Here is a 13,978-nt window from a genome sequence, read left to right as displayed (position 1 = left end):
AAATTTAAAATAAAAACAGACAATGGGAGACCTTCTTGTGGTGCAGTAGTTTTGTCAAAAGGTGTGGTTTTGGAAAAGCACAGCAAGTCAGACAACATTTGAGGAGCAGGAGAGTCGATGTTTCCACTCGGTATTGTCCCTGCCCCTGATCTGGGTTCAGGTTTCACCTGCTCCAGAGGTAATGTCCCAATACACTTTACAGCCAAATACATGGCTTTAAACAGTAGTCATTGTCTTAATGCAGGAAACCTGACAGGCAGTTTTTGCACACCAAGATCTCACCAACATAATTGCAGTTATAACCGAATGGTCTGGGTTGTGATGCTGATTTGTGAATAAATATTGACCAGAATACCAGGAAGAGCTCTTTCTGAAGTGGAACCATGGGATCTTTACCATTAATCAGAGAGTGCAGATGACATATCAGTTTAACATGTCACCCCGAATGATGACAGTGCAGCACTCCCTCAGTGTCTGACCTTAATCTCACTGCTTTGGGCCAGTGTTTTCCCACTAGCTCTTTGGCTCACTGTCATAGTTAACGTATTCCAGCCCCAGTTAAATCTAGCAGTTGATAGATTTGGGAGAGGAAACAGATTTCTGGGACCCTCTCCCTTCCAACCTCCCACCTGACCTCAATCTACCCTTTTTTTTGGATTAAATTCCTCTCCTGAGTTAGTAGCTAACCCGATGCATGCTGTTATAATTAACAGACCCCTCATTGAGCGCTTTGTCTGACCACAGTGTCCACCACACTCAATTGAACTGAGAGGGTGTATGCCTCTTTGCAATCCGTCTGCATGAACTACAACCATGTGTCACACATGAATCATTTAAAGCAATATTTCTCAGTACACCTATTTCAGCTGATATGGAATTGGATTCATAATTGAGGCAAACAAGCTAAGCCTGTTCCATGCTGGTAACCATGACAACAGTGGCATGAAAGCACAAAGAATTCTCCCTCCTCCAAAGTTTTATCTGTTTCTATCCCAGGGAGCAATTCATTCAACAAGAAGCAATTAGAGAAAATCTGCCTCTGTGTAATTGGCTTGTCTCCTGAAAACATTTGCTGGTTTTTGTCATGTTTGCGGTTCAATTACCGAATGAATGTTTGTTAAAACAGTGCAGAGCATAAGCAGGGATGGAACGCTGCAGGATAAATTGTTTACACTAATTCAAAGATGGTTGATAGCAAAATTCATCTTGCCTGAGTGCTAATGTTGTAAAGTTTACATGAACATGTCTGATTAAAGCCCAATTAGTGGCACTGTTCTGTTTAAATACTAGACTTAAAGCACTTGAGGCAATTTGGTATTGTCACTACCTCAGGACATAAGCTCTGGGTTCAAGACCCATTTGCCCCAGAGGTGTATCTCTGGACAGCTAAGTAAAATATACATACCAGACTTATGGGAGATGTGAATAGATACCTGGTGACTGAATGGTTAATCCACTCAAGGATGAAAAAAGCTGAAAGTATTGGCTTGAGGACAGCTCCAGTAGCTGAAAGCTTTCCCACAAAGATTGGAGCACTGTACAGTTGAATAGTTTCTACACAAAAGGTTTCAGCATGCAGTGCTGGCCTGCAGGTTTCCTCCATTTACATTGAAGGGGACACTTTCTGACCAGCGTGAAATTAAAATGCTTTTAAGCCCTATCTTCGGTGACACCACCTAGTTTACCTTTGAAATGGTGCCTGACCGATAAATTACCTCTTCCATATAGGGTGCCAGGTCTGATTGCATTTATTCCTGGATACCTCAGAACATAGCCAGCCACCTCCAACAGCTCAGCCACCTCCAACATGCCCGCTCCCTCCACAACATCCGTTTAGATTACAACCAAATCACAAAGGCATTCAAAGGAACTGAAACGCAACCTCCATGATGGTCTACCATCAAAGTTTCTCGCAGTGTCCAGATGTTTGTGCTGTCAATGCTGGAGACTGTGGGATAATTCCAGAGAGTTAGTAACCGTGTTGCTCCAGAATTAATTGTCTGTCTATTCGTTATATAAGACTGGTATAGCCTGCCTGTTCAGCTCTTCTGACATCTGTCACATTCTGGGTTATCAGGTCAATAACGATCTGAATAAATGGGGAAGCAAAGCTGATGGCCTGAATGATCTAGCCTGATATGTCTTCTGGTCTATGGGTACAGTACCAGTGACACAATTGGACCAGTACTCTAGAGTTTGTGAATGGCAGTTGGAGAATTGAGATCCAGTTTCTTAATAAAATCGGGAAAAAAAATGCTGTTCTCAGGAAATGTGACCATGACGCTGGTGTGTTGTCTCAAAGACCCTCCTGGTTCATGCAAGATCTGCAGGGAAAGGAACTTGGCTTTCTATCCTGGCTGCAGCTGTGTGGTGTAGTGTTGCCATGATGACTTCCATTTGCCCTCAGAGTGCCTATCAGTGCCAACTAGGGATGATCTTCCATCTTCACCCGAAGCATATCATCTTTCCTTTCAATAGCATGACCACTATGCCAAATAGGATAGATTGAGAACAGATCTAGCAACACTACACGAGGCATCCATTTGCGTGTACACACTGCGCGAACACTCACACACCCTACCTTTCGCTATCACATAGGTGTAGATGTAGCCAACATAACAGAGAAGGCAAAAGATGGGACTTACATTCCACAATGACAGCACAGTGGTTACTCCTATCAATACAATCACGAACAAACACCTATGTGACAGAGATCAGTGAGGACCAGGATAAGTGGATCTTTCATTCTTTTTCGTTGACTTATCGTTTTTCACAGGCCAATCCAGTAGATATATTCAACAGGACATCTTCTGCATAGGCCCATGGGCAACTTGATAGTCCTGTACGTTGTTGCAAATAGAATAGCAATCCCCTTGACCCCGGTTTCTACTTTTCTGTCTCACACATTCATCTTGCACATACGAGATGACAAAGCTAAGGTGGCAGGTAGAACATGAATATTGAAAGTGAAGGTACTCACTGTAAAAAGATCAGTTACAAATGAACAAACTGTTTTTTTTATATTAAAGAAAGGCCTTTACTGGTCAGGAGAACGGAGAAATGAAAGTGAAATGCAAATCCTTTTTAAAAAAAATGTCATCAACTTTTTCCACTTAGTTTACTGTAAACTCCACAATTATATCTTTTTAACTTTAAGCAGTTACTTGTTTAACAATAATTTGATCAAGTATAATTAAATCATTTCACTTTATATCAATATCTTAGTCACAGTATTTGATTTCATTTGATTTTTATTGTCACATGTACCAAGATGCAGTAAAAAGTATAGTACTGTGTGCCATCCAGGTAACTCATACCTTATGTAAGTACAGGAGGGTAATAGAATAGAATGCAAAATACAGTGTTACAGCTCCAGAGAAGGTGCAGAGAAAGATCAGCTCTGTATGTGAGAGGTCCATTCACAGGTCTGATAACAGAGGAGAAGAAGCTATTCTTAAATCTGTTGGTACGTGTTTTCAAATGTTTGTACCTTCTGCCAGTGGAGGAGGGTGGAAGAGGGTATAGCTGAGGTGGGAGGGGTCTTTGATTATGTTGGCTGCTTGAGGTTGCAGCAAGTATGGATGGAGTCAGTGGATGGAAGGCTGGTTTAAAGACTGAGCTGTGTTCACAACTCTCTTATTTCTTTTGGTCTTGAGCAGAGCAGTTATATACCAAGCTATGATGCATCCGGGTAGAATGCTTTTTTAGGTGCATCTATAAAAACTGGTAAGAGTCCTTGCGGAAATGCAAAATTCTATTTAATTTGAGTCTCTCAAAAGCTGGTATTTGAAGTTAATATTTTCCCCAGATATGTCACTTTTGAGCTGAAAGTACTTAGAATGACTCACGGTCTCTAATTCCCAGGATATCAGAATCTTATTTGATGTCAGCTGTGGCTCAGTGTGTAGCACTCTAGCCTGGAGTTTGAAGATTATTGGTTCAAGTATAATGAATAAACTGATATTCTAGTATGGGTGAGCTGTAAAACCTCGCAGAAGGATAAAACTCAGCAAAAATACAAAAACTGCTGAACCTCAGTGTAAATAGCATTCTTATGAAAAATTATGAACCAATTCTCCAGATTAAATGCACATTCATGGATTTTATTTGCGGTAAATTCTGCAGTGGATAAGAAAATGCTATGGCTCCCAAAGTCCATGAGATTGTCGGGGTAATGGGGAGTCTCGCCTGTGTGGGAGCCCCCATTATTGCTTGGGCTCATAGGAAGATTCTCTAGTGTCCCAATCAGCTTTGGGTCATGTGCTGTTTGTGATGCATCGAGTGTCCGCACTGTGACATCTTCCCAGATGACCACAGCTGGCACCTTGTGGTATTTGCCACCTTTACCATGTGGTACTAGATAAGAGGTCTTTAAGGTACTTTGCTGACACCAATCTTTCTTTGTCATGAACCTATCTAGTGATTAACCATAGCAGTTATCCCATTCAAGGGGATCTACAAAGGAGACACTGATATTAGATAACAAAAAATTGAATTACATTGGAACAATAATTACCAATAGATTTGGTTAGGTATAATTGGTCACTCCTTAGGGACTGGTACAGATACATTTGCTTCCTCTGAAAGCTGGAATAAAACTCTTTCTTTCCATCTCCAGACCTCTGTGTGAGATCAGCAGAATGGTTGGAGCCAGTGTAACATGAACATTAACCCCTTCGCTGCTATTACTTCAGTCAACACTCACTTTCGTAAAGCTGCCAGGAAGTGTAACCTGGTTTAGTTGCATAATTGGAGGAAGAGGGACAGAGAGGGAGTAGTGGTGAAGAAAGAACTTTGAGGTGCTTCTTCTGTTTGCCAAAGGGTAGAAACATAGAAGGTAGGAGCAGGACGAGGCAATTCTGCCTTTTGAGCCTATTCCGCCATTCAGTATGATCATGGATGTTCATCCAACTCAGTACCCTGTTCCTGCTTTCTTCCCTTACCCTTTGATCCCTTTAGCCCTCAGAAAGACGCCTAATTCCTTCTTGAAAACCTTCAACATTGTGGCCTCAATTGCTTTCTGAGACAGAAAATTCCACAGGCTCAGCATTCCCTGGATAAAGAAATATCTCCTTAACTGGAAGCACCTCAGGCAAATGGATTTGGATGACAGATTGGCCATGGTTTCAATTCATGGCAGCATGGACTTAAGGGGGCCAAATGGCTTCCTTTGTCTGCTGTGCTCTTTCAACAGTGCCAGTTCAGTCTAAACAAATTCCGACTTTCTGAGTTGGAATCAGACTGCTGCCAAGGAAAAGTAGCCTCTGCATTGTGCCTACTCTTAGACAGACCTCCATTGACCATATTTCACTGAGGCCACAGGAAATGAGAACTCCTGTTGTACTGAATCCCTGGCTCCTGGTCCCCACTGTCATTGGACAATGATGAGGGATGATGCTGTAGCATCCTCTGAGGTGGCTGAGCAAGCCATTGAACAGACTTGCACAAGGTGTTTATCATTTGGGAAAACTAGCAATGAAAAATAAATACATCATTGATGTTATCACTCAAAATTTGAGATCAAATATAGAATGTTATTAAGATGCCACCAGCTGTCAAAAACAAGAATACTTGAGACATTCATCAAAAAGTGTGGTGCTGGAAATTAACAGCGGGTCAGGCAGCATTCTAGGAGCAGGTGAGTCGATGTTTCAAGCATAAGCTCTTCATCGGGAATAAACTGTAAATCTTGATCAGCTTTTGAGTTCTGATGAACTGCCTTTCATTCCTGATTAGATTAGATTAGATTAGATTACTTACAGTGTGGAAACAGGCCCTTCGGCCCAACAAGTCCACACCGACCCGCCGAAGCGCAACCCATCCATACCCCTACATATACCCCTTACCTAACACTACGGGCAATTTAGCATGGCCAATTCACCTGACCCGCACATCTTTGGACTGTGGGAGGAAACCGGAGCACCCGGAGGAAACCCACGCAGACACGGGGAGAACGTGCAAACTCCACACAGTCAGTCGCCTGAGGCGGGAAGTGAACCCAGGTCTCTGGCGCTGTGAGGCAGCAGTGAGGAGCTTCTACTCGAAACTTCGACTCTCCTGTTCCTCAGATACTGCCTGACCGGCTGTGCCTTTCCAGCGCCACACGTTTTGACTCTGATCTCCAACATCTGCAGTCCTCACTTTCTCCTAGTTGAGACACTGCAAGACAGTGACTGGGGTGGACTCCATGGGTCCTTCTGTTCCATTATGAAGTGTGAGGGGACCTGCTTTTATTCCCCCAATTCAGAGGCTGGAAATCAGGAAGAAAATCTGAAAATGGTGTCAATACTCAGGCAGCACAAGCATATCTGAGAATAAAACATGTCAGGACAATGCCCTTTCATCAGAACTCAAAAGCTGATCAAGATTTACAGTTTATTTTGCAGCATCAGAATCCTCCCTCCTAAGGTTTAGCTGCATGCTTCCTTTTGAACGTGGCCACACTTGATACCCAGCTGTGCTTGGTACTGACAAGGGCTGAGCACTCACTTGGTTGGCAGATGACAGGCAGCAGATTAAAGCACCATCCCAATCTGGGATTCCGATCTATAACCACAGCTTCAGTAGCTCAGTACCACAAAAACCACAAGTGGCATGCATTTGGACAGGAGCCAAGCTTAGACTGTTCCAGGAAGGCTGATAATGGATCATCTGACATCCCTTGTTTTGCTGTACTGGGAGCCAGTTAGCTCAACAGGAAGATAAAGGCTTCTTTAAATGTATTTTTCATTATGTTAGATTGTGTGTTATGATGATTGTTACGAGGCAGCTTCCATATTTAATTTGTTGGATATTTATGAGTGATGTTTCTTATTCATCGGTAGTCAGTGCGGAGGTTTTGCTCTCGAGTTTCACAGCCGGTTGATGGAATAGTTTGCCATTCTGGTCTTTGAACTTGTCCTGGAAATGCCCATATATCAGATAACTGCGTCTGGCCAGGTCCCAGTCAAAGGGGCATGAAAAGCTTGCATTGAAATAGCACTTCCCATGACCACTGGATAGATGTCTTCACAGCCAACAAGTGACTCTTGAGTAAAACAGCAAAGTGCGGATGCAGGAGACCTGAAACAAAGAGAAACTCAAAAGTCTAGCAGATGTGAGAGTCAACAGAAGGGTTCTGAAGAACAATCACTGGACTCAGACTATTTTCGAGTCTAGTCTCTGTTGTACTGTATGAGAACAGCCGCTCTTCCCACACAGCCAAACTCCCACAATCCAACAATGTGACAATTGCCCAGATAATGGGCTCTCCTTATGTCGACTGAGAGATGAAAGTTGGCCAGGTGATAGTGTATAACCCATTTCCAAAGAAAATCCATATCAAACTCAAAACCGTAACTCTCTCCGCAGATGCCGCCAAACCTGCAGACTTTCTCCAGCACTTTGTATTTCAGATCTCCAGCGTCTGCAGAGAGCTCAGCACTAATTCTTGTCTTCAGATACTGGGTTGGGTCTAGAGCCCGCTGCGCTTTTCCAGCAACACATTTTCAGCTCTAGAGCCTAATACCTTGTTGTTTAGAGGAAAGAACATTACCAAGGGAGTGCAACTGACAACAAAGTATAAAGTGTAGGCACATTTCCATCCAGAAGTCTGGAGTGTGGCAAAAGAAGAGAAACTAGCTGTCCAGTAACTGGTGTTTGATCATTTCTAAGTAAGGATTCTAACACCTGCAAGCAAAGCACAAGGTTAGCTTGTCCTGAGGCTGTTTGCATTGACTATGGTGATTTCGTCCAGACTTTGGGGCAGCTAATCACCTACAAACTAAAACATAAAAATCTGTCATCATCAAAGGATTTCAGGAAGAGCTCAAAAGGGGGAGAGAGCAAAAGAAAGAGGCAGAGAGGCCTAAGGAGAGAACTTTACAATTGTTACATTATTGACTGGATGAGGAATAATGCTCCCCTCACTACACTCCAAAAATAAGTTTGAATTTCGAAGTATGCCATTATTGTTGTGTCAGCGTGAGATCCTCCCTGACTCCCAGCTAGTGCTCCCTCGGATAATTACCGCTGAATTCTGAATGTTTTTCACTGGGGACCCCTGGTCAGCTGTGTCTCTTCAGAAGTCAACTGCTGCAGCCAGAGGAGATTTCCATTTCATCTCGGGCTTTGGGTCTGTTTCAAAGCCACGGCCCAGAGGCGCAGAGTCAGTTTGAATGGATTCTCTCAGTCAGTTTCTTCCCATCATATTCTGAGTCTGAATCCATTATCACTAACAGAAAGCTCAGGGGAAATCTGTTCAAATTTTTTAACACGTTCTGGGATAACCTGTCAGGAAGCCAGAAGCGTTTTATTGTGATTGAGCACGTGGTCTTACACAGCAAGAAGAAATGAAACAAAGACATGCAATGTAAATGATCATTTTCTAATTACGTATTTGGAGTTTTTTTAATAGAATCTTATCACAGAGCAAGAGGTTGAACAGTTCATCAACTTCACCAACGCATTCCACCTTGACCTTAAATTCGCCTGCACCATCTCAGTCACCTCCCTCCTCTACCTCAACCTCTCCATCTCCATCAATGGTGACCGACACAATACTGGCATTTTCTACAAACCCACCGACTCCCACAGTTTACCTGGACTACATCTCCTCCCACCCTGCCTCCTGGAAAAACACTATCCCTTATTCCCAATTCCTCTGCCTCTGCCGCATCTGCTCCCAGGAGGACTAATTCCACCGATAGAACATACCAGATGGCCTCCTTCTTTCAAGACCACAATTTCCCCTCCCACATGGTCGATGTTGCCCTCCAGAGCATCTCATCCATTTCCCACCCGTCCACCAACCCACCCTCCCCTCCTGGCACCTTCCCCATCAACTGCAGGAATTGCTGAACCTGCAACCATACCTCCCTCCTCACCTCCATCCAAATCCCCAAAGGAGCCTTTCACATTTATTAGAGTTTTACTTGCTCTTCCACACATTTCATTTACTGTGCTCCCGATGCAGTCTCCTCTACACTGGAAACAGGATATCTCCTTGTAGAGCGCTTCAGAGAACATCTGCAGGGCGCCAATCAATCCCACTGCCCAGTGGCTGAACACTTCAATTCCCCCTCCCACTCTGCCAAGGACATGCAGGTCCTGGGCCTCCCCCATCGCCACACACTAACCACCCGATGGCTGGAGGAAAAACGCCTCATCTTCCATATCGGGACCATCCAACCATATGGCATCAATGTGGATGTCACCGGTTTCCTCATTTCCCCTCTCCTCTCCTTATCCCAATTCCAACCTTCCAGCTCAGTGTCATCCTCATGACCTGTCCATCTTCCTTCCCACCTATCCACTCTACCCTCCCCTCTGATCTATCACCTTTTCCCCCATCATCCACCTATCGTGCTCTCAGCTACCTTCCCCCCACACCTACCCCACTCCCATTTATCTCTCCACCCTGAGGCTCCCAGCCTCATTCCTGACGAAGGGCTTATGCCTGAAACATCGAGTCTCCTGCTGCGTGGATGCTGTCTGACCTGCTGTGTTTTACCAGCACCACATTCTCGACACTAATCTCCTGCATCTGCGGTCTTTACTTTCGCCAAGAGACTGTTTAGCTCATCATTCCTATTCTAGAGGTCTGTTTATGGCACAGTGGTAAGGTCCTTATCTCTACCTGAGGAGGCCTGGGATCTAAGTTCCATCTACTCCAGAGGTGTGTCATAATATGTCTGAATATGTTAATTAAGAATATTAACATGTGCCGCCTCTTCAGAAGAGCTATCAAGTAATGTCAGTTTTTCCCCTTATGCCTCCAGATTTTTTCTTTTTCACATTTTAAACTTTGTCCCTCCCCTACCTTTCCCCCATCTTTGAAAATTGAATCTGTGTCCACAGCCCTTTTAGTCAGTGTAATGCAGGTAAAAACAAGTGAGTGTTAAAAAACCTTCTCCTGTTGGGTTCCTCAGACGATAATTTCAAATCGGTAACCTCTGGTTACTGTGACCTGTCTTATTTCTACTCATGGGCATCATTGGTCAGCACTGAATTCATTGCCCATCTCTAGTCACCCCTTGGGAAGGTGGTGGTGAGCTGCCTTCTTGAACCACTACAATACTCTGCTGTGTGCGTAATCCAGTGACAGCAATCGGCAGCAATATATTTCCAAATCGGGATGGTGATTGGCTTAGAGGAGAACTTGGTGGTCTTCCCTTGTATCTTGCCAATGGAAACCCATCAACTCCATCAAAATACTTCATCGTTTTGAACAGGTCCATCCAATTTCCTCTTAGCCTTCTCTGCAGTGAGAACAATCTCAGATTCTCCAATCTCTCCCCATGGCTGAGCTCCTTTATCCCTGGCTTCTTTCAGACAAGTGACCTCAGCACCATCTTCAAGGCCACAGTATCCTTCCGAAGGTGCGGGTGACGCAGTACTCCAGCTCAGGGCAATCCAGTGACATCCAACATAATTGCATGGACTCTGGGTCTGTCATGTGATATCGACAAAATGTCATTGGATTTGATGGGAGCCTGTAAACTAATCAGCGTGCTAAATTATTAATCAATTTAAATTAAATTGCAGTTTAGTTTTGTGTCAGCATAGTGGCTTCCTGACTGAGCAAGGTGCAGTGAATTGATCCTCTGCACTGAAAATATGGTTTCTTGAAAATAAACAACTAGATGTCAACTGCTTGAGTCAGTCTTATTTTCACAATATAACTTTTTATTAAAAATTCCAGCATTTACACTCTTGAGTAATGAAGCCAAAGGTGTTTGAAAAATTAATACATTTGTGGTATTCATTAAAACCTCTTCTTCCCATTCGTGTTTATTCCCTGCCTAGAGTATTGAGTCTGTCATGTTCCTATTTGATGGCATCCAAGGGTGACTGTTTACTGTGTCTTTCATAACTTTAGTACAAGTGTGACATTTCGGCAGCTATCAAAATATGATTAGACACACACAAAGTGATGGGGCTGATATTTGGAGTAGCATGTATTATTTTGTAAATATATAAATTCACGACGTTCCCAGTAACATTTATACAATGTTACCAGAGAAGACACTTTAATATCCAAATGGCTCATTCATGGAATTAAAGTTGTCTTCATGGAATCAGAATCCCATGGGAGAGCTATGACAAGATGGAAGATCATTCAGCCCATTATCCCCAACTCTGTGCAAGAATAGCTCACCCAGTGTCCCTCCCCTACCTTTCCCCCATCAGCCCTCAATTCTTTCTCTTCAGATAATTATCCATTTCTCTGTTGCAAGCCACCATTGACTCTGTCTCCAGGCAGCCTTTCTTACGGGGAAGTAATGGCCTAGTGGTATTGTTGCTGGGCTGTTAATACAGAGACCCAGCTAATATCCTGGAGACCCAGGTTTAAATCCCAGTATGGAGAAAGTGAGGACTGGAGGTCAGAGTCAAGAGTGTGGTGCTGGAAAAGCACAGGTGGTCAGGCAGCATCTGAGGAATCTATGATATGGGCAAAAGCCCTTCATCAGGAATGAGGCTGATGAAGGACATTTGCCCAAAATGTTGATTCTCCAAAGCCTTCGATACTGCCTGACCTCCTGTGCTTTTCCAGCACCACACTGAACTCAAATTCCAACATGGCAGATGGTGGAATTTGAATTCAGTAAAAAATCTGGAATTAAGTGAATCCATTGTCGATTGTCAGAAAAACCTATCTTGTTGACTAATACCCTTTAGGGAAAGAAACTGCCATCCTTACCTATTCTGGCCTATGTGTGACTCCAGACCCACAGCAACATGGTTGAATTTTAACTGCCCTTTGGGCAATTTGTGAAGGGCAATAAATACTGGCCTAGCCAGTGACACCCTCATCCCATGAGTGAATAAAAAAACCCACAATGGTGCAATTAAGGAAGGATATTTTAAATTTATTTCACAAAGACAGTGAAAGACAGTTCAGTTTTCAACCTAAAAGAGCTTGAAGATTGTAGATAATTAAACCAAGGTGTGGAGATGTAAATTACTCCCTATTTAAACATACCATCCCTTAAATGTTGCCCATTTTAATCATGGCAGTCTCATGATTGTTAAGTCTGATGATTGGACATCCAGTCACAGGCTACAGTGGATTATCTAGCCGAAAATTCAGTGCCGTAATGTGAGAGTGCTTCATTGTCAGAGGTGCCATCTTGCAAACGAGCTGTTAAACTAAAAGTCCACCTGTTGACATGACAACCCATAGCCCTGTCCGTATAAACAGGGAATTCTCCAGTGTCCAGACCAACATTGCTCCCATGACTGCAACCAAGATCAAAAGACCACCTGGTCATTTTTAGTGTCTGCACCTCAAAGGTTGTATATTACATTGAGGTACAAATCAATGAGGCACCACAAAGATGCAAAACCTTCCTTTTTGAACCCCTTCCTCTGAATCTCTTTTAAAAAGTGACATATTTTGCTTTTGAGTTTTATACAGATGTTTGGAGAAGTTGGGACTGTTTTCTTTGGGAAAGAGATGGTTGAGTGGAGATTTGATCGAGATGCACAAAATCCTGAAGGGTCTGGACAGAGCAGATAGAGAGAAATTGTTAACCACCGTGGAAAATTTGAGGATCACAGCTTTAAGATAATTTAGCAAAGGAATCAATGGTAACTTAAAGGAAGATCTTCCATACATGGACCAGTTAGGATCTGAAATGCGCTGCCTGAGAACGTGGCAGAGGCTAGTTCAACCAAAAGGGAATTGGCTCATTGTCTGAAAAGGTGAAACAGTTGCAGCTTAAAGGCACGGGAATGGCAGCATGTGACTTTCTCCTTCAAAGAACTAGCACAGACACAGTGGGTTGAATGGCCTCCTCCTGTACTGTAAGCATCCCACTGTACTGTATTATACTGTCCATTTGAGTTTCAGATATTTAAACTGGCAATTACCTCTCAAATAAAACAAAAAACTGTGGATACTGCAGATCTGAAGCAAGCAGAGAAATTGCTGGAGAAACTCAGCAGGCCTAGCAGTATCCGTGGTGAGAAAGTAGAGTTAATGATTCGAGTCCAGTTCTGAAGTAGGGTCACTGGACTGGCAAAATTAACTCTGCTTTCTTTCCACAGATGCTGCCAGACCTGCTAAATTACCTCCCAAATTATATTCAAGGTAAAACGTTTCCAGAAAGCCCGACGAACTGGAGCGAGAGGCTGCTGTCAGCTGCCTGTCTGTTTTGGGAGGAAAGGTCTTTTGCCACTTGCTCTAATCAGGAGGATTTCTTCTCTTTCAGATAACACAGACAGACCTGTCAAACATTTCCATCGAGACGGAGTGAGAAACTACACAAAGCTGCTGCTGAGTCCCGAACATGGACTGCTCTATGTTGGTGCAAAAGATGCCATTTTCTCTTTGGACATTTTCAATATTGCTCCCAATGAATTTAAAAATGAGGTATATTCTTATTTCCAGCTGAACAGTGGTGGGACGTTATCTTGCTGCAGAGCAAATAAGTGCTGTCATACTTGGCTATTTCTCTTCCTTATTTCTTTTAAACGTCATTCATTTGGGATTTAATGGACAATTAGTGCTATGGCACAAAGCAGAAGAATGTCTTGACTGTCGATGCAAGTCCATTGGGAACTATCAAAGTACGCTTCACTGTCAGTTGTCAGAGCATACATCCAGACACAGGCACAGGGTCACAAAGATACAGTTCAGTCACATTGTTTCACCGAATTTCCCTCCACCCCAGCTCCAATTCTGTCATTAAATGCTCGGCGCCTCTCCCTGAAGCAATGACTGACAGCATATCTCCTGCTGTCACTCATGTCGTGTAATTACTGAACCAAGATGAGCCCAGCTTCCCAAAGCCTGTGCAGACTAACTCTCTGCTGGCTCCCAATTTGGAGGGAGCCTCGGCCCAGATCTGACAGAAGCAATCCAATTTGATATTGAGGTTGTCAGGTCAGCGACAGTCATGTGTGGTGAACCAGTGAGGGGCTCCTTCTTGACAATCCTGAATTGAATAGTTATCATTGAAATTTCGCACAGTTTCCTGAAGGCATCGTTAATCCT

The 13,978-nt window shown here is 43.4% G+C and overlaps 1 protein-coding gene across 17 annotated transcripts in view; it reads left to right on the top strand.

Moving 5' to 3' along the window:
- sema4ba (sema domain, immunoglobulin domain (Ig), transmembrane domain (TM) and short cytoplasmic domain, (semaphorin) 4Ba) overlaps positions 1 to 13,978 on the top strand; it is a 476,044-nt gene that overhangs the window by 406,906 nt on the left and 55,160 nt on the right. For all 17 annotated transcript variants that reach the window (XM_060853315.1, XM_060853318.1, XM_060853319.1 and 14 more), the window contains one exon: positions 13,194 to 13,354. In XM_060853315.1, the coding sequence (XP_060709298.1) occupies positions 13,194 to 13,354 (161 nt within the window). The remainder of the gene's footprint in view (positions 1 to 13,193; positions 13,355 to 13,978) is intronic.

The sequence above is a fragment of the Hemiscyllium ocellatum genome, chromosome 39 (assembly GCF_020745735.1).
Source record: "Hemiscyllium ocellatum isolate sHemOce1 chromosome 39, sHemOce1.pat.X.cur, whole genome shotgun sequence".
Taxonomy (NCBI): Eukaryota; Metazoa; Chordata; class Chondrichthyes; order Orectolobiformes; family Hemiscylliidae; genus Hemiscyllium; species Hemiscyllium ocellatum.
This window is presented reverse-complemented; position numbering and strand designations above follow the sequence as displayed.